The sequence below is a fragment of the Odontesthes bonariensis genome, chromosome 20 (genome assembly GCF_027942865.1).
Source record: "Odontesthes bonariensis isolate fOdoBon6 chromosome 20, fOdoBon6.hap1, whole genome shotgun sequence".
Classification (NCBI taxonomy): Eukaryota; Metazoa; Chordata; class Actinopteri; order Atheriniformes; family Atherinopsidae; genus Odontesthes; species Odontesthes bonariensis.
This window is the reverse complement of record NC_134525.1, coordinates 8,810,553-8,829,218: the sequence shown is the minus strand read 5'-3', so window position 1 is coordinate 8,829,218 and position 18,666 is coordinate 8,810,553. Positions and strand designations below refer to the sequence as shown.

At 40.2% G+C, this 18,666-nt stretch overlaps 1 protein-coding gene across 2 annotated transcripts in view; it reads right to left on the bottom strand.

The window, feature by feature from the left end:
- The window catches only part of myo3a (myosin IIIA), a 73,143-nt gene extending 56,474 nt beyond the window's left edge, over positions 1 to 16,669 (bottom strand). For both annotated transcript variants that reach the window (XM_075452500.1, XM_075452501.1), the window contains exons 1-3: positions 16,624 to 16,669; positions 8,324 to 8,507; positions 6,204 to 6,338 (exon numbers count right to left, since the gene is read on the bottom strand). In XM_075452500.1, coding sequence (XP_075308615.1) covers positions 6,204 to 6,338; positions 8,324 to 8,507; positions 16,624 to 16,652 — 348 coding nt within the window. In that variant the 5' untranslated portion in view covers positions 16,653 to 16,669. The remainder of the gene's footprint in view (positions 1 to 6,203; positions 6,339 to 8,323; positions 8,508 to 16,623) is intronic.
- Between the last annotated feature and the right edge of the window lie 1,997 nt (positions 16,670 to 18,666).

Here is an 18,666-nt window from a genome sequence, read left to right as displayed (position 1 = left end):
ATTGAAAAGTCCGGACAAGGAATAACATTTTAAACCTCATTGTCAATTAATGAGGTTGAGAGGACGAGTCAGGACAGAGACCAGTTGGGGTCAGTTCAGAACACGGCAGTGTGCTGGTGACCTTCACAGGGCGGCAACAAACAAACGGGAGCTTTTATATAATCTAATTAAAAAGCACCCCCACACACACACTCATGGCATTGTTCAGCTAATCAATAAAGGGGAGTTTTCCTTTTCAAACCATTTTGGAAGAAACACTGAAAATGGCAGCATCTTCAAGTCTTTTGAGTCTCTTCTTCAGGGCTTTGAACACTCGTCTCCGTTCTCCCGTTGACTGGTTTTCTTACCAAACCATCAAACATACAAACTCTTAAGATGAGCTAGCGTCTTACATCGGTGTTAGGCGTGGCTGGCAGCGGAGAGCAGCACACCATAGGATCCATTTCACGTAAATGTTCTCATCAGAGGATGTTCATGAGGTTCTGGGATCCCACTTTGGTCACGTAGTATGGGCACAGATATCTCTTTCTGTATGGGCTGATATGCTGCACATATAAGCAAATATCCAATAGTATATGAAGCGCAATTACTCGTCTCTGTTTCCGATCCTCGGCCTATATGTTCCAGTTATTTCCATCATCACCGAATGACCAAACTCATCAGCTAAAGATATTTTTGTGAGTTTCTAAAGCTTAAAGTTACGGCTCCAATCACTTTAATCCACAAACAGAAAAGGGGACATTCATTACTTTGTTTTAAAAAAAAACAAAAGTGGACTTTTAAAATGCAATCTTAGTCAAAATTGTACAAAATCTAAGCTCTCAACGATGGGTTAAACCGCTCTCACGCTCAACCAGACTGAAAAAGCTTCAGCTCTCTGCACCTGCTGTAGACATGGGAGATATGAGAGATGGCACACATCTGTAAAAACAATAAAGTGTACATTAATGCAGCTATAAAGCTGCTCTCATTCACATATTTTTCTGTTTCTTTTGTCAGACGGCTGAATGTGTCGACTTAAGACTGCCGCTCTGCTCTAATAAAATCTTGATTTTATAACCGCGGCCTCATCTGAAAAGATCCGATGATCTCCCCCAGAGACAGTTGGAGGCGGCTGAATGTCTTCAACGTTTTCTCACGGCTCAGCATACATGTTTGTTAATTAACTCGCACAAGCGTAGATTTGCTGATCGTGATCTGCACATGTACAAAAACGTGTGAATTTCATTTGTCTACCAAGGCAAGAACAGTGGTGGAATTACACGATCATCACCGTTTGAGTCATCAGGGGAAATCCAATTCTCCCATCTCATCACATACGCTTGCTCAGGAGGCCACGGAAGCTTTAATATTACACATACATGGTATGTCCCTGTTGGTGACTAAAACTGAAAGCATCACTATGGTGACCTAGAAAATGTTGGAGATGCCATAAGCCGCATTCGGACAGAGCCGTTCTAAGAACGCCGTTCTAAGAATCGAATTTCGTTCTAATAACTGTCCTTCCCCAGCGGAACTGTTTCAGTTTGCATTCGCACATGAGTCGGGACTGATGCAACGCAACCGACTGCGTCAGTGACGTGTTACTTTAGCGCCACATTCAACAACAAAACAAAACAAAACAAAACCCGGTAAAAGTAAGGAGAAGAAAAAAACACCACCAAGAAGCTAATATGGAGAGCGGGGAGGCCACCGTGTTCATGGTCTGCGTGATGGTGATATTAATCATGGACGATCACATCGGGCGTCTAACATGGAGGAAGAGCTCACAGAGAGAGTCAGGAGACGAAGGATCGAGCAGCAGGCCGTACTTCTTGGTTTCATGAAGGAAGGAGAGCAGAGCGCCGCAGACAAAGCAGACCACGTGGAGGTTTAACTTATTAAACACGCGCCGGTTGTGTCTGTGTCGTACGAGGAAACATTTCAGCTGTGACAACATGACAAGGGGCGGAGCTACCAACAACTAAAAGCCTCCGTCAGATGTGTTCCTATAGAACCCAGAACAGACCCAGCTGAGGAGAAGGAGCTAAAATGGTTCCAGGAACTGAGGGCCGTGGTCCCGAGTTCCTGTATGTGAGAATGCGGGAGAAACGGCCCCTTGGATTAAAAGGTTTTAAGAACTGCCAAAGGTTCCTACAGTCCGAATGCGGCTATAATATTGAACTTCAACTTCGACCCACGATGCTTTCCTAAATCTAATCCAGTGGTTTTATTGCCTAAATCTAACAAACAGCAACAGAAAACAAGACTAAGGTGACAGAGAACATTTCAAATTCAGCCACCAGACTCAAGCTGTAGTTCACTTAGTTTATTCAAGTGACTAAAGGAGAAAGTGTAGATTTAAGTTTGCATTGTGTAACATATTTGCATGCACCTCTTCTTCTTTCTGTTTGATTATCAACGTAAATCATAAAAGGTTCCTGAAGCGAAATAAGTGAGCTGAAACATGCACAAAGAAAACATCACATTGATGCATTCTCTGACCAGATTTATGATAAAAAATAAGCAATCATACACACAACCAAAGAGGTTTGGACGGACACCCCAACTGCTCATCACATCCCTGTTTTCAACAGCAAAAACAACCAAAGATTTCTAAATTTGTCACATTTCTTCAATCAAAAAAACACTCTAACGATGTTGGTGATTGTGTGAGCTAATCAAAAAAGATCTAATTCACCAGAGATCAGCAGCTGTAAACAACCAAATTAATTCAGGCTGGAAAACACAACGTGGCCAAGGCAGTGACGCAACTGGCAGAATGAAAAGAACATCTTTAAAAGATGAGCTTTAAAATCCCGCTCTTCTGACCTTTATTTAAAAGGCTCCCTGGATGAAAGGTGGGGTCTCACAAATTAAATGCACATCAAAATCAGTTCCTTATTTTCAATTAGGGAATAAAAGTCGCTCAATCATTGCTATCTTTGAAGTATTTTTAAGCCCTATTAGCGACGTTAGGCGCTCTCATCTCTGCCCACATCTGCAATCATAAAGGAGCACACAACAGAGGCAAAGCGAAAAGCTTCCAGACCTCAATAAAGGGCTAACAAAGCAAAAGGATGCAATTTGTATGAATTCTGCTCATAATGAGCGGTCGGCTGTTAGTGCAAAGGCTGCTCTCAGCACAACGAAAGAATGGAAAATTACAGTGTCGAAAGGAGGGGTAGTAACCATGGTGAATGACCATCTCACTCCCTGATTTCCTGTCTTTTCTCTGCCATGTGCGTCTTCTTCAAAGCCGCACACATGCACCCAGCGCCAAAGCAGCCACTTACTAAACTGTCAGGCAGTGATTTCAGCCTCAGGATTAGCCAACAGATTTGGACTGCTGGCGGCAAGTCTTTCTGTGCAGTCTCAGAGTGAACACAGGAAACCAAGAGCAAACCACAGTTTTGTCTTCGCACAAAGGAGATTAGCTCTTTAAAGTAAAAACAACTTGCATCCGGATATCTGGGTGAAGTGACTGCAAGGTTCCCTGCAAAGGTCAAGAGGGAGAACGCTGATGAAAAAGGGAAAGAAACACAAGATGGAGAGGCGAAAACTATCTTGTGGGTTTACATGACACGGCTGCACTTAATGCAAAAGCCCGATGAGGTTGGATTACAGAGAATATAGAAGGAGACGATGTGGAAGACAACTGGCAGTGTGGGCTTTTGTTTATAAAGTGTAGCTAAAGACAATCAAGTAAAAAAAACAATGCACACTAAAGCTGATAATAAAATAAATGCAAACAGATATCATAATGTCATGTAATAAGATATGATGGAAAGAACATTAAAGATGCTCTTTGATTTCAAGAAATAAAAAGCTGAATAAGCACCTTATTCATTGCTCAAAAATTGTAAAAACTCAGAGTCTAGTTTGTTATTTTACCCTCATTAAAGCTGCCCCGTTTTAACATTTATTGAGTTTTGCTACTACTGGACTACAGGCTGGAAATAGCAGCACTGGTCCACTGCAGTTTCACAAAAAAAGGCCCCAAAATTGTACAAATTATATGTTTTCCTTAATCTGTTCCCTACACAGATGCCACTTAAGTTTCAAATTGTCAGCACAGTAACATTCAACGTCTTCCATGCGATGATGTCGGCTTCCACGTGTCTTATCAGGACTATAAGGATGATGATGTGATGGTGAAAGCACTTATCCACACATCTCTGTGACAGAGACGTGACGTCTACAGTTAAATGAGTTTTTATATCATACTGGGGTGGACTGCTTCAGAGAGGTGACAGTCCCCAGAAATTAGGCAGAAGTTGAGCTCACAGCTGGAAAATAAGTCCTTTACCTGATAAAATTGGAAGCTTTTTGCCAAAAAAAAAATGGCTGTGGACTGCAGGCAAATCAGATATGTTTCTCAAATAAGAGGACAGACTGTTCTGATGTTTGTTTGCAGGTGATCAAATTGGATTTATGTGTCTGTGGACTGTGGTGTTTTTTTTTATCTGAGAAGGTATTCCTGTTAATCTTTTTTTCTCCGAGTTTGAAGTCAGTTATCCTGAGAAGATACTGTACCTCGATGCTAAGAATTTATTACTAAACTATATTCTCGTAATAGTTAGTCTTGTCTCTCTAGTTTCAGGATATCTAGCTATCGGGCAGAAGCAGGGGCTTCCCAATTAATCTGACTTCAAACTGCCTCCATCCTACCCTCTAAATATCCTTTGCACTGGGCTTTTTTTGTCCTAGTCAAGAGTGGCAGAAGTTGACATCAATTTCAACATATTTCCCCGTAACATATGTATTCTGCGTAATAAATAACAAGCATCTATCAAGACTGTTCACACTTTAAGAAGAGGATGGGGTTATAAAAGTCATAGTGCCACCAGATTTAATGATTGTGCCAAGTTAACTGACTCAGAATACTGAATAAACACAGACAAAGCTTCTGATTCAGCTCAAACTCAGTTTTTTGACATCATAAATGAAGCATCTCTGGGTTTTGCACCTCATTCAGGACACAGTGACTGGGAAAGCCAACCGTTCTTTGTCCAGAGGACCGAAGCCTTTGAAAATCTGATGTGCCAGCAGTTTATTTGAGCATTTGGCTACTGTTTTTCTCCATTTTTGTCCTCAGTAGCTCTGCTCTGCTCTGGTTGGAGCATTAACTCCACTCAGAAACCATCATGTGTGTGGTGTTATGAGTGAGACCAGAAACACGAAGAAATCTGATCAGAGCATTCGGAGCATTAAGTCAAGAGTTTTATGTGCTTTTTGAGGTTTAGATTTTCTAAAATTGGGATGCAATCTGGATATTGGTCAAGATTAGATTGTATTAGCAGTACATTCATAGCCTGTAAGAGAAGTTAGGAAACTTATAGAAGTAATTCACAAAAAGGCGCTCCAGCTCAGTTTGTAGAATGTGCGCCTCTTGTATATAGGCTGAGTCCTCGTTGTGGTCTCTGCTCCCCTGTCAACTACCACTGTCCTGTTCAACTATAGGTAGAACATTTAATAAGAAAATAAATAAAATAGTGCATTGGAGACTTTGGACCAAAGCTGTGACTATGTTTATGTGATACCTCCAGGTCTGTTCTGCTCTCTATCAAAGCCAAAGCAAAGAAAAGATAAAAGAATCACATGGTCAGAACGTCAAAAGGCAGAGAACGCTGATTTTTCTCCTCTGAGGTTGACCTCCATTACATGTTTGTCTGCAGCTTGATATTTTAAAAGGTCTCCTGCAGGCAAAGACAGATGAAAGCTGGAGAAATGGGGAGTTGGAGGCAGGTTTTGGCAACAAAGCCTCCTCGAACGTTAGTGAAAAATCACACATGCAGATGTAGGAAAGCAACAATACATGCATGTGTACTGCATCCTAAATCCAAGCAACAGCAATCAAGAGTGAAAAAGGACATTTTAACCTGAGCTGCAGACCTTTAGGTGTATAAACTGATCTACTGAGACAGCCTCTGTGAACAGAAATCCCCGCTCTGCTGCTCACAGCAAGGTGTCCATGGCACGCAAGCTATCCCCCACCTGCTCCGTGCTGGCTGGCGTGCGACCAAATCCCCAGGTGGCCAGTAAATAAACTCCTAGACTGCCGGTGGTGGCTAAAACTCTTACATAATCCCTGACCAAATTGGGTCACTGCTGCATATATCTAGCAAGACGTATCGTGTGAGGTCCAATCAGAGGTTTAATCAGCACCTGCATTCTGTGTGTCAATGACACAGTGACGGCACAGGAGGGTTCGGTGTTCCTACCTCCAGTACGAGCCACAGCTGATCCCCACATTTCACGTCCTTCTTGTAGTACATGCCAAAAAACTTGACAACATTGGCGTGGTCAGAAAGAGCTTTGAGGATGTTGTATTCTGCTTCGATCTCCTCATCGATATCCTGAAATACAGGGGAAACAGATCAGACAGAATAAGAAAAATCAACTGATTTTGTCACCTGCAGCTACAGGTTGAGCAGCTTTAATTTTGTGCCAAACAGACATGCTGATACCAGCACTCTGGATTAAAGGAATAAACATTTTCCCTCTCATGTCCACACTCTAAATATGAAAACAAAGAGAACATAGAGAAATAAAAGAAATAAAAAGCCGAATAAGCACCTTATTCATTGCTCAAAAATTGTAAAAATCCAGTTTGTTATTTTACCCTCATAAAAACATTTCTTTTCTCATGTGTCTATGCATGAAATCTGCACGATATCTTTTAATTTATCTGGACTGTTGCTTGTTTTTAAATTCATTTAAATTATTTTATTTGTTTCTCTTTATATTCTTTTATGTATTTTTAAAGCTTCTTACACTCCCTGCTGCAATGCTTTTATTTTCTGTGAAGCACTTTGAATTGTTTTGTACATGAAATGTGCTATACAAATAAATTTGATTTGATTTGATTTGATTTTGATTCATTAAAGCTGCCCCGTTTTAACATTTATTGAGTTTTGCTACTACTGGACTACAGGCTGGAAATAGCAGCACTGGTCCGCTGCAGTTTCACAAAAAAGGCCCCAAAATTGTACAAATGATATGTTTTCCTTAATCTGTTCCCTACACAGATGCCCCTTAAGTTTCAATTTATCAGCACAGTGACATTCAACGTCTTCTATGCGATGATGTCGGCTTCTACGTGTCTTATAAGGACTATAAGGACGATGATGTGACGGTGAAAGCACTTATCCACACATCTCTGTGACACTGAGCACCTCCTACATTAAGCAGATATGCAGACATGAAAACAGCATCCTAGGAATACATTCCCATCTCACAAGCTGTATTCACAGATTGTGACATTATATATTGGACTGAATGACAAACGTACCCTCTGGTTTGGTTTTAACATTATATTTTTACCCTTAAAACAAGCAAAGGTATCCTTATCATAGCTCTGAATCTTCCTTAACTTAACCAAAGAGCATCTACTCCTTAAACAGCTGGGGCAAAATATCCATTTGTCCACAAGACAATGAGAATTATTAGATGAAAGCCAGAAAATAATCAGCAAAAACTGCTTTTTTTTTTTACGTCTCTCTTTACCCCTTAGATTTATATTTGAACTTATATCCGGAAAGAATAAATGCTGAATGAGCAAAACTTTACAGAACTGGACAAAAAGTCAAATATCTCCCTGAAATGTCTGAATCTTTAATACAATCCAGGGCTGAGCTAATGTTTCAGACACTGTGCTCATGATTTTTAGCCAATTCAACTCGTGCAACTGATGTCGGGGTGGCTGGTGCAACAGCTCACCCACAGGCTGCTCAGTGCAGCAGAAGGGAGGCAAACAGCTAACTCAACAAGTCACGCACAGTCTCTTTCACAACAACGTGGCCATGTGGAGTGAAGAAACTAAAGACCAAATGATAATCATGACTCCAGAGGGACCAGTTCGGCCAAATAACACACTGCAGTGTGTTTCCTTTTTAAATATTCTGGTTTCCCTTATTGAATGACACATGTACGGCTGCCTCCTTCTGCACAAGTGAGCTTTGTTTTCTTTCACAGTAGCAGATTGTACGTCCTGGCTGGCAGTCGAAAGTTGCCTTTGGGAACGTGTTCATGTGCTAATCTTACTAACAATTCCCCTGCTGCATTGTTGATGTGAGGAGACCCAGCGGGGGCCCTCTCGCCATCACTGGCTCTTCACGTATACATGTCATAAACATCCTTACATGTAAAATCCAGGCTGTTTGAAATTGGTGCGCTGCAGTGGCAAGGAGGAAATCCACAGTCCAATAGCATCTTTGTGTCATCACCAAGAGCTTCAAGGCACTAAGCAATGACTGTAACATGGGTATGTTGTGACTTAGTGTCTTTCAGTTTCAATACTCAGCTACACTCTACTAACAATGGACTCGCCAGCACAACTTACATGGATGGGATCCAATATCTTCACAGCTGCTTTGCTGCCATCGATTTTGTTGAGCACCTTGTAGACTTTCCCGTAGGTCCCTTTGCCGATCGTCTCAATGATTTCCCACTCGTCGGTGGGATCCGGAAAGTTGTCAAAGACAATCGATTTTCCTGATTGTGGAAACATCTTCAGGAGAGATCTCCTGCAAAATGGGGACGAAATATAAAAATGGGTCACAGTTAGAAAAGAGCAGGTGCCAGATAGGAGAGGACACTGTGTATGACCAAAAGGTTGGCGTCACTACACATATAATTTAATAAAGATATCAGTGATGAGCTCATCTACAGGAGACTTAAAGCAGAATGTGCATTAAAACATACACCTGACCTTTCTTTAATGCTTGAGTGTAACCATGTGACTCGTTTGTTTACAGCTCAGAGTGCTTCACGATGGTCTGTTTGGGAATTAAACTGAGCGATTGAGTGTTGAACTTGAGGTTAATCCTGGGTAACCAGATAGTTGGGGGTTTATTTCAGGATGGTTGGGTCTAACACTCTCCCACACAGCTACTATCTACTAACACATAAAAAAAGATGAGCAATTCATACACCTTTTGATGTCATAGCTTGCTTCTTGTCTCTCAAAGAAGTGCGTCTGTTCAGAGCCAAACACAAGAGACGGTCAATTTCTAAAGCTAGTATCATCCGATGTAACATTTATCAGAGGAAATTCAAAACGACAAGTCAACAATGTAAATACAAGGTTATAAAATGCTATACATTGAACTTAAAAGATGTTATGTTTGCATGGAAATGCACAGAAGACAGTTCAGAGGAGCAAAACTAACAATCACATGAAGGAAAATAATGCGTTTCACACTATAACTGACCAATAATATACTTCAATTATTGCTAAAGCAAGAGTTGAACAAGTTTAATCAAACTTACATTATTCTCCCAATACGAGACGTGACATTTTGTATAAAAAAAAACCAAATTAATCCATTTGTGTGCGAAAGGTTAGCATGGCAGCAGTGACATGCAGGCCTGGCCTGGCTGTGACTGTAAAGCACAGAGGAGGAGCTAACGGGAGCTAATCTCACTAGCAATTCCCCTGCTCCAGGGCTGCCATTGGAAACCATCTCTAAGTGGTAGGAGCTGCAGTGGGATTAGCTGGAATTAGCCTGTGTTGCAGCATGAGCCTTTCCTCATATAGACTCCCATTCATACGAAAAGGAAAGCTGTTTACAGGCCCTGACTGCACAGAGGTGCAAATGGCCATTCCTCTTTTTATTATCACTGGTTACTCTATTAATAATAAGAAAGGGCTGCAGTACATGTGCTTTCTTAGATTCCGTCCCGAGCTTTTGTTTTGTTTCAACTAATTATCATTGTGATGATTCATTTTGGGTAACTGTTAACAGATCAGATGCCCGTAGGAAGATGAAACTGGTAGACCCAGACATTATTTTGCTTTGACATTATCAGTCATTGCCCATGCAGAGCAATTAAGAGTCCTATAGATGTATCCTCGTGCAGGTAATTGTGCTGCTGTTAGCCAAATGTACAGCACCTGGTAATCTGTAGACATGTTCAATAATACATCACTGCCTCTGTATGTGTCAACACACTGAGACACATGAGACAGGAAGGTGAAACCTAAGGATTCACACTGGACACCTCCAACAGCAGCACAGGCTGCAAGGAAATAACCCCTTAGAGGTTGTGTGTGTGTTTGTGGGTCTGTACGAATTGGGTTATCTAACCTTGGATGCCCCGCAGCTCTGGCTGACTGTCACTTTTCATTAGTTGCGTAGGGATGTGGCATTAACCACAGCCTGTGTACAAGTGCACATATAATGAGCTACACATGTATGGCTGAGTGTGTATTTACTGTAAGAGGAGAAGCTTGACTGTGATTTTTAAATAAATTGTGTTTTTGAAATGAATAAAACTGCTTAAAACAAAAGGAAAAAAGATACTAGTAACACCGAAATCTGAAATAAAGCACTTAGTAGACTAGACACCGTTTGATCTAGGTGATGTCTAAGCAGACATTTGGCCACTTGAAGCTTATCTCTAACACTGATGAGTGGGTTAAAGTTTTAGCTTAACCCTGTCACAAGAAGACTGCTGACATATAAGCCAGAATAATCTTCCATGCTGTGTTCATCACAATGAGAAGACACAATAAAGACATTTTTTTTTAAATAACACTAATCCAAATGACTGTGAATACAAAGGTAAAGATGAATGTTAAATTAAGTAGAATAAAGCCAAACGTTTGTTTTTCTTACACACAAACAGAAATGAAAGCATATCTGCAGGGCTTCTTAGTAACTTTACCAGAGTGCAGTTTGTCCAAGATTCAGGTCAAAGAAAAGTATAAACGCCACGATGAGAAACTTCCTGCTTTTACTGTTTGATTTAGCAAAGAAATGTAAAACAGCAACAAATATCACGAGTAAGTCTGGCAAAAGCAGTAGCCTACGTAGTAACATAACTTCTCCAAACACTGAACATAAACCTGTCTGGGCTTTACAGACTGATAGTTACACAATTGATTGATAACTTATAAACAAACCATTTCCATTTTTAATTCTTACTGACCTTTGACGGACGGCGTTGAAAAAAGAATAAAGCGAACAAAGACAAACTGATGGTAGGATAAAGCATCGATTTACAAACAAACACACACTGCATACAGCAGCAATCTCCCCGGCCGCTCCCAAAGCTTGCAAATTAGAAATCCAAATGAAGTAGGTATGTGTACATTCTGTTTAGCCAAAGAAAGCCAAGAAAAGTCCAGGGAAGTCCATACATAGAATTGCAATTGCTGACATATTTACAAAACATAAATATGCCAAAATTCAGCATCATACTTACTCCTCTTGAAGTGATTCAACATGCTTGAGTATCTCTTGGATGATAGCAGGATTTTGTTCCTGTGTGGCTCAGCCACCTTTGCCATATATCACACATCAAGAAATAGGAAGGACATATCGAAGTTATTAGGCTCAAGTAATTAGTTTAAGTAATTGGTTTTAGCATGAACATGTCCGACAGCCAGCAGCCAACGAGCCTGATAGGGTAATAAATTAGCCTGCAGAAGACAAGCTAACAACAGCCAAGTGCATGGACAGCAGCAAGCAGCGAGTCAGGTGTAACAGGCCATGACTGCACCGGGGTGCTCTCAGCATCATTTAGCAGTGTCCCATTACACAGGCACCGCTGGGGAAAGAGCTGCTGAGAGGCCGAGCCAGAGCTGAACTGAGAGTTCAGCTCAGAGAACTCCTATTTAACCCATTAACACACACTGCTTCCTCTAAGTAGCTATAAGGTTGTTAAAGCCATTTTGTGCCTCACTGAATGAGCTGTTCCAGCTGTCGACAAAATCTGTATGATGATCACACTGAGACGCACTCGAGGTTTGGATGCACAACTAAAGACAGAGCCACTGGAGGGACACTGCTTGCTGTCAGGCCAAAGCTTGCTTCATGATAATACCGACAAATCAAGATTAATGTTGATTTTTTTAGATGTTGGCAGTTATTTATGCTGTTCACATAGCGTGGAGTTTGCCTGTTCTCCCTATGTTTACATGGGTTCTCTCTCTCAGCTTCCTCCCACTGCCCCAAAACATGCATGTTAGGTAAATGGTGACTCTAAATTGACCGTAAGAGTGACTATGAGCGTGCCTGGTTGTGTGTCTCGTTTGTCCCTATGATGGACTGACGATTTGGTGGGTATAGAAAATGGATGGATGGATATTCTGAACTGGGCCTTGTTCCAAATGCAGTGCTTTTGGACTAAAGCCATGTAGAATATAGAGTTTTGAAGACCATTTTTTGGACATATACAATGCAATTCAAGCATGCATTGGGTTTTTAATCACAGTTAGCCTGTTTAGGATCCCCCTTTTACCTTTTAAACCACAGAAAACAGAAATAGCCTGCCACTGGTTTAGAATGCAGACTCAAAAGAAAAGCCCAGACTTTTTGATCAGAAAGAGAAACCCAAGACTAGACTCGCTAACAAAACTGCTAACTTTAGCCCAATCTAGCTTTTTGTTGGCAACAATATAATCAATTATCCACCTTTCATTTTACTTTCCCCTTTCTTTCTCTTTTACTACGCTTCCTTTAACATTGCTAAGCAAGCACAAGCTGTTAGCAAGTTTAACTTTTTTTTCACATAAGTTTGCTAACACAGGAGATGTTAGCAAGCTAACATAACCTGCTAGCAAGACCACCATTTCCACAACTGTACAAAATGCTGCTTACACATATTCATTTCACTATTTTGTAAGCATTAATAATAAGGTGCATAGTTGTTAGTATTGCATATTATTAGTAATAACATGTTCGTGTAGGGGAAAATTAGCAACATTCTTATTTTTGAAAAACCGTCACTAGCTGTGCTAATTACATAACGAATAAGTTGTTTTTGTCCTTCAGTCATCTTGTTTGTTTTTGATAATGATACCTTTGATTTGACCAAACTTTGCCCAATTACCAGTCTCCTTGTATGTATATGAAAAGTAATTTAATGCAGCTATGGTTTACTCTTTGTAAATTATGGATTCTGCTCAAGCTGTCAGAAACTAATTGTTGTAGCAGTGAAGCTGATCATTTATTATCCAGACTAACAGATGGCAGAGTGATTATTTTCCTCTAAATACTCTGAGGCATATCTGCATCATGTATCTCAATCAAATCAGGAAAGGCTATAAGATATATTTATCCAATTGCTGTTGGTGCAATTCAATTCAACATTTTGCTTTGAACATTTTAGGTATACCTTTCTCTCTATTTCTCTCGAACTATCTTTCTCAGCAGGTATGAAAGGTGTTATAGTGTATGTTGTCCCCTCTTTTCTGTCCTCTCAAACCCCAGCTGGCCGAGGCAGATGGCTGCCCTTCCCAAGTCTGGTTCTGCCAGAGGTTTCTTTCTGTTAACAGGGAGTCGTTTCTCTCCACAGTCGCCTCATGCACGCTCAGGACGGGACTGAAGAGAAGTTTCGGTGCAATCTGTTGGTTTTCTTAGCTTGGAGATGGTTTTTGAATTAGACTAATTTTGAATTTAATTAATTTTGAAATTATGATTACAATGAATTTGAATTTGGCTTGAATTGGACTCTATTATTGAAGTGCTTTGAGATGACTCTTGTTGTGATTTTGGCACTATACCAATAAAACTGAATTGAATTTAATTTTCCTGTGTGTCTTATTTTGCCATTGGTTTAAATTAGGATGCTTTCTGATTGTTTTAGTGTATTCTTGATTTGTCTTTTTGTTCATAGTTAATCCAGGTTTTTGGGTTTTTGGGTCTTTGGTCTTTTCTGTGGTTTCATCATTTCTTAGTTCTTTGTTGTATTCTTCTGTGTTCTCAGTTGGTGGCTTCTTTGAACTCCTTGGTTGCTCTCTGTTCCAGGTTCCTAGTCGGTATTTTGTTTGAGCTCATACTTCGTATTGTGTTTTAGATTCTTGTTCAGGTCATTACTCCAAGTTATCCTCAGTCCCCCTGTTTTGGTAATCAGCTCCACTTCCACACCTGTGTCAACTCAGTCAACCTCAGCTGCTGCCACTACCTTATTAGTTCCCCTCAGTATATATAGTCATTTGTTCAGCTCAGTCTTTGTCAGATCCTTGCTGTAACAACCACCTGGAAATTCTCTGTAGTCAGTTCTTTGCTAAGCTGTTCTGTTAAGCCTTCTGAATAGTTATGTATTTAGTTTTTTTAAACATTTTTCTCAGTTTTAGTTCATGGTTTTCTGGCTCGGCCGCGTTTTTGGCTTCTTAAATAGAATTCAAGTTAAGTTTAATTTCTGTTATTCTGCATTTGGGTCCTCATCTCTCCACCCACCAACTGTAACACTTATTGCATGAATATTTGTGGAAGAAAGTAAGCGATAGTGGAAACTAAAGGCAGTGGCTTCAGTTTACGTTACAGTATGCAGCACAACATGATAAAAAAAAACAAAAACTTAAATTTAGATCCACACAGCTGAAAGCAAAGACAATTAGAAAATAGAAGGAAAAGAAACAAAAATGACAAGAAGATTTCAGAAATTGAAGAATAATAAATCTACTTTCAATTGGCTCCAATGAGGAGCTAAATTGCTATAGGTCCACTGCTTTAACCATGCCATAAAGCCTCATCATTTATTTGGCCTCAGGGCATCGGTGGTTGACAGGAATAAATCTGAGGAATAGTGATTTATGTCCATTACAAACACTTTGTAATACCTAGTCCTCCGCCTCCACCCCCCTTATCCCCTGTAATGACCCCGCTGCTGTCTGTCTGGAAGGGACCATGCGTAATCAGCATGCCAACTTAAGTGTGGCTCCTTTAGGCTCATCCTCCAGGCTTTGGTGTCTGCAATGCTCCAACTTCATTTCCTGGTCTGCTGCATTACAAATGGCTCCTGGACACTGAACCAAGACCAAGAAAGGAGATGCACCGATGGCCATAATAGCCGTATGATTAGAACGCACAAAGGTCTGGCTCAGTGTGCAAACTCTCCCTGCCCCCACTGAATTATTCCACACCTGGTTTGAGCTAGGAATGTACAAATAATAAAAACATCTATAGAAATAAACGTGTTCGATTGTTTTATGACATCTTTCTCAGTAAGCAGAGTCCAAGACATTTGAAAGTCTTTTTGGATTTGACAGTTTTTATTTGCAGATCTTTCCTTATTTCTTTGCTTGGCACAGCTAGCATGATTTCGAGGAAATCAAGTTTCTACATTAATGCAACTCTCTGGATTAGAGGGAGATACTTGAACATCTTTTTGCCATGAAATTCTGAACCATCTTAGATGAATCCTATTATCTGCTATGATCCTCTTTTTTTTTTTTAATCCTCCAGTGTCCTAAAACATCCACATGGCCAGAGAAAGACTTTGGAGACTGTTTTGCTTGAAATTTGATCAAATCATAAACATGGTGTTCTACAAGATAAACATTGAGTTTAAGGATAGTTAGTGAGGAGATAACAATGCATTATTCTGTCTCATTTCATGGCCTTGGTACTCAGCAGGATATCCAGAAGGGTCGTACAATAGATGTGGGGTTCATGGACAACAGAAACATAGATATGAAATGGACTTGATCCCTGCTAATCTGGCAATGACTCATTAAGACTGGAGCTTATTATTTGCCCACCTCATTAGAAAATTGGTGTGTATAGTTGAGGTGCCAAATGCAGACTTCAGAAGACAATAATAAACTTTAAAACAAATCCAAAACTGCAGAATGTCCAAAACGCATAGATATGAAGAGAATAAGATTGAGGAGAAAAGAACCACACAGCAACAAGTATCTGAATCCTGGTTTACTGATGGGAGTGATGACTAACACAATGCAGGTGTGTTAGTCAAGCGAGTCAAGGAATAAAACCAATAATAAAGACCATGACAGGTTTAAAAGTGAAGCTTATGAACTAATCTATAGATTAACACTTAGTCTGACTGAAATAATTGCTGCTGTAGGCATCGTATTAGCACTGCCATTGTGAGCATGTTCCTGCAATTATCACAGCACCGCTAACAACATGATAGCAGCACAAAATAAATTGCTGCTCATATTTTAATTTTCTAAAGCTATTTAGTCTCAACATGAAAACACAAGTCTTTTTAGGTTGTGTAAAAGCCAACTCCTGCACAAAACGTCTTCACAAAAGTCTCTTCCTACCGAAAACCACGTATGAAATATGGAAAAGGAACCTGAGCCTGATGTGTGACGTGTTACATAAGCAACTAATAAGCTTAATTTCCTGACAGGTAACCTACATACTGCTCCGCTGCACTCCGAGCCACATCTCTCAACACCATGAGGAATCATCCTCTCTGTCTGATGCTGTACAATGATCTCTCATCTTATGACACACGTAAGATGGTTACATGATCCAATAATCCTCCTCGCATACTGCCCAGAGCTCAGAGTCAGCACATGCACTAATTTTAGTCTTTTCAGTTTATTGCGGAGTATATTTTGCCTGCATATTTGACGAGAATCTTTCAAAAGTTTGTTCATTCAGAGAGATGATACATTTTTAAATATTAAATAAGTCAATAGAATAAATAAACACGAGTCTCGCTCACAGATATAACTACCCAATCTTATTGCACTGATTTCATTTCCTTTTTTTGGACCTGGATGGTTGCCATATTTCTACCAAACCATGTAAATAAACTGAATTATCGCTCAGATGCACATCCAAAACAACCTGAATACTAATCCTGTCTATAATAGCTAAGCTTTATACTTAAATATGAATTTAGAAGTAGTCTGATTTAATGAACAAAGTGTCTTACCTGAAATTAAAGATGCTGTTCTCAGACATGTTCTCAGCCCAACTCTGCAGAGGGATAATATGTGAAATGTGTGAGGATTCACAACAGTGTAAGGGTTGAACACAATTATGTTGTTGAAAATGAAGTGGCACTGGACTGACGAGCAGGTCACTCAGCTTTGTCGCCTCTAGCCCACTCACTAAACCCTACACAGTTATTATGGATATCTCTGCATTGTCATTTTCAAGGCTTTGGAAGCATTTATCAACATTTTATGGTCTATGAAAGCAAACCAAACTTGGATTATCTTACATGCAGCCATTATGGTTCTGACTTTGACTCGCTTTCACATTGCAATGAGACAGAAATGTCAAAAATAAAAGGATTAGCTGCCTTTTATTATCTGCTGCCCTTGAAGCTGAAGCAAATTAATATTTTTATTCCTAAAAACCGCTTCTGATTTAAACACTTATGACTGTATTTGTGCTGTGGCGGTGACACACTGGTCTGAAGGGCAGGCAGCAATTTATTAAGGTTGACTGACTGATTGATAAGGGCATTGATCAGCACTGTCTCACACTCTTTGTGTGTGGCGTGTGCAAATCGATATAAGCCTCATATGGCTCCTGTAGCAGAGCACACCCTGCTGTGTCCTGCCCCATCATTACAAGGTTAATTGTGGTTCGAATGACTTCAGTGAGGTTGAATTAGTTTATGTATCAATGCAAACCTCACTTGGCTGAAAGCCGTTCAAGCAGACTTGTAAACACATGTACATTGCCTTGTCATCCTTTTTTGCACTGCTAATATAATATATACAAACAGTATACCGTCGTCTTCTGCACTGATCACATGGTCACACTTGAAAGCAGCGAGTGGAACAACGGCAGAGTGGTGGACACAATCAGGCAAAATCAGAGATCACTTGAAGGAGATTTAAGGAGGCACGCTCTGATTGTTGATGCCTCAGTGATGCACATCAGTGGGTGGCTAGCTGGGTCTGCAGCACCCGAGTCATCTCTGTCTGTGAAGACAGATTGAATAAGGCTACTGATGAGGCTTTTGTGTCTGTAAGTACGTGGTGTGAATGCCTGACAGTCTTGTGACTTCTCTCAATGACTGGCTGCCATTGTGGTAAAGCACTGGGCCGTGACTTCCCCAGCTGTGCTATATGGGATATCATGAGCCACTGAAATGAGTATTGGGATTGTGCAGTTGATAGATCATTAGGCTATCATTGCCACAACCATATACATACATTATGCTCTGCGTTGGCCCACCTTTCTTCGGCTGACCTGACAACCTTGCCCGTTGTTGCTTTTGTGTGTGTTCTGGCACACTATACTGTGAGGCGTCACCTTGTTTGATGAACTGTGAAGGAAAACATACCTTGAGGTAAAATAGAAGAACCGCATCACCATAAAAGTATTCAATTCAATGCAGCACAAGCACAACTTGCGCAGCTAACATAACAGTGAAACTACCGCAGAACAAGCCTTAGTATGCACATTTTGATGGATCTGTTGTGGGTTGACTATGAAATGCTCAATTTTGTCTCTACAATTGCAGATCATAACATCTAAGACATCAAAGACATTTGTTCACAGCATCCTCTGCAGCTCTGCAAATATTGACTTTATCTGCTCGAACAATGTAATTTTCAGTTGAACTATTTGTGTTAACTGCTGTATGTTCTGTGTATCTGTTAGAGACTCAATTTGCTTTGGGCTGAATGCAAAGCTCAGCACGCACACAGTAACAATGTTATCATGCGCGTTTCAAGGTTTGATACATTACTGCCTTCATTTAATGTTAGCTGGCTGACATTTGCTTATCACTGATGGTAAAGTTCAACTGAGTTTAATATAAATTACATTAGTTATGCAGGTATTTGGCGACAAAGCTAAACATTTAAAAAAAAAAATAACTAAGTAAGATTTCAACAGCCTTAAAACTACCTAAATATTCCAAAATATTGGAGCTAACGGCTGTTTGCTCTGATGTCTGCTCTTCCCAGTTAACTGTGTCTAAAAATGCAAATGAAAACTGATTTGTAAACTGGAA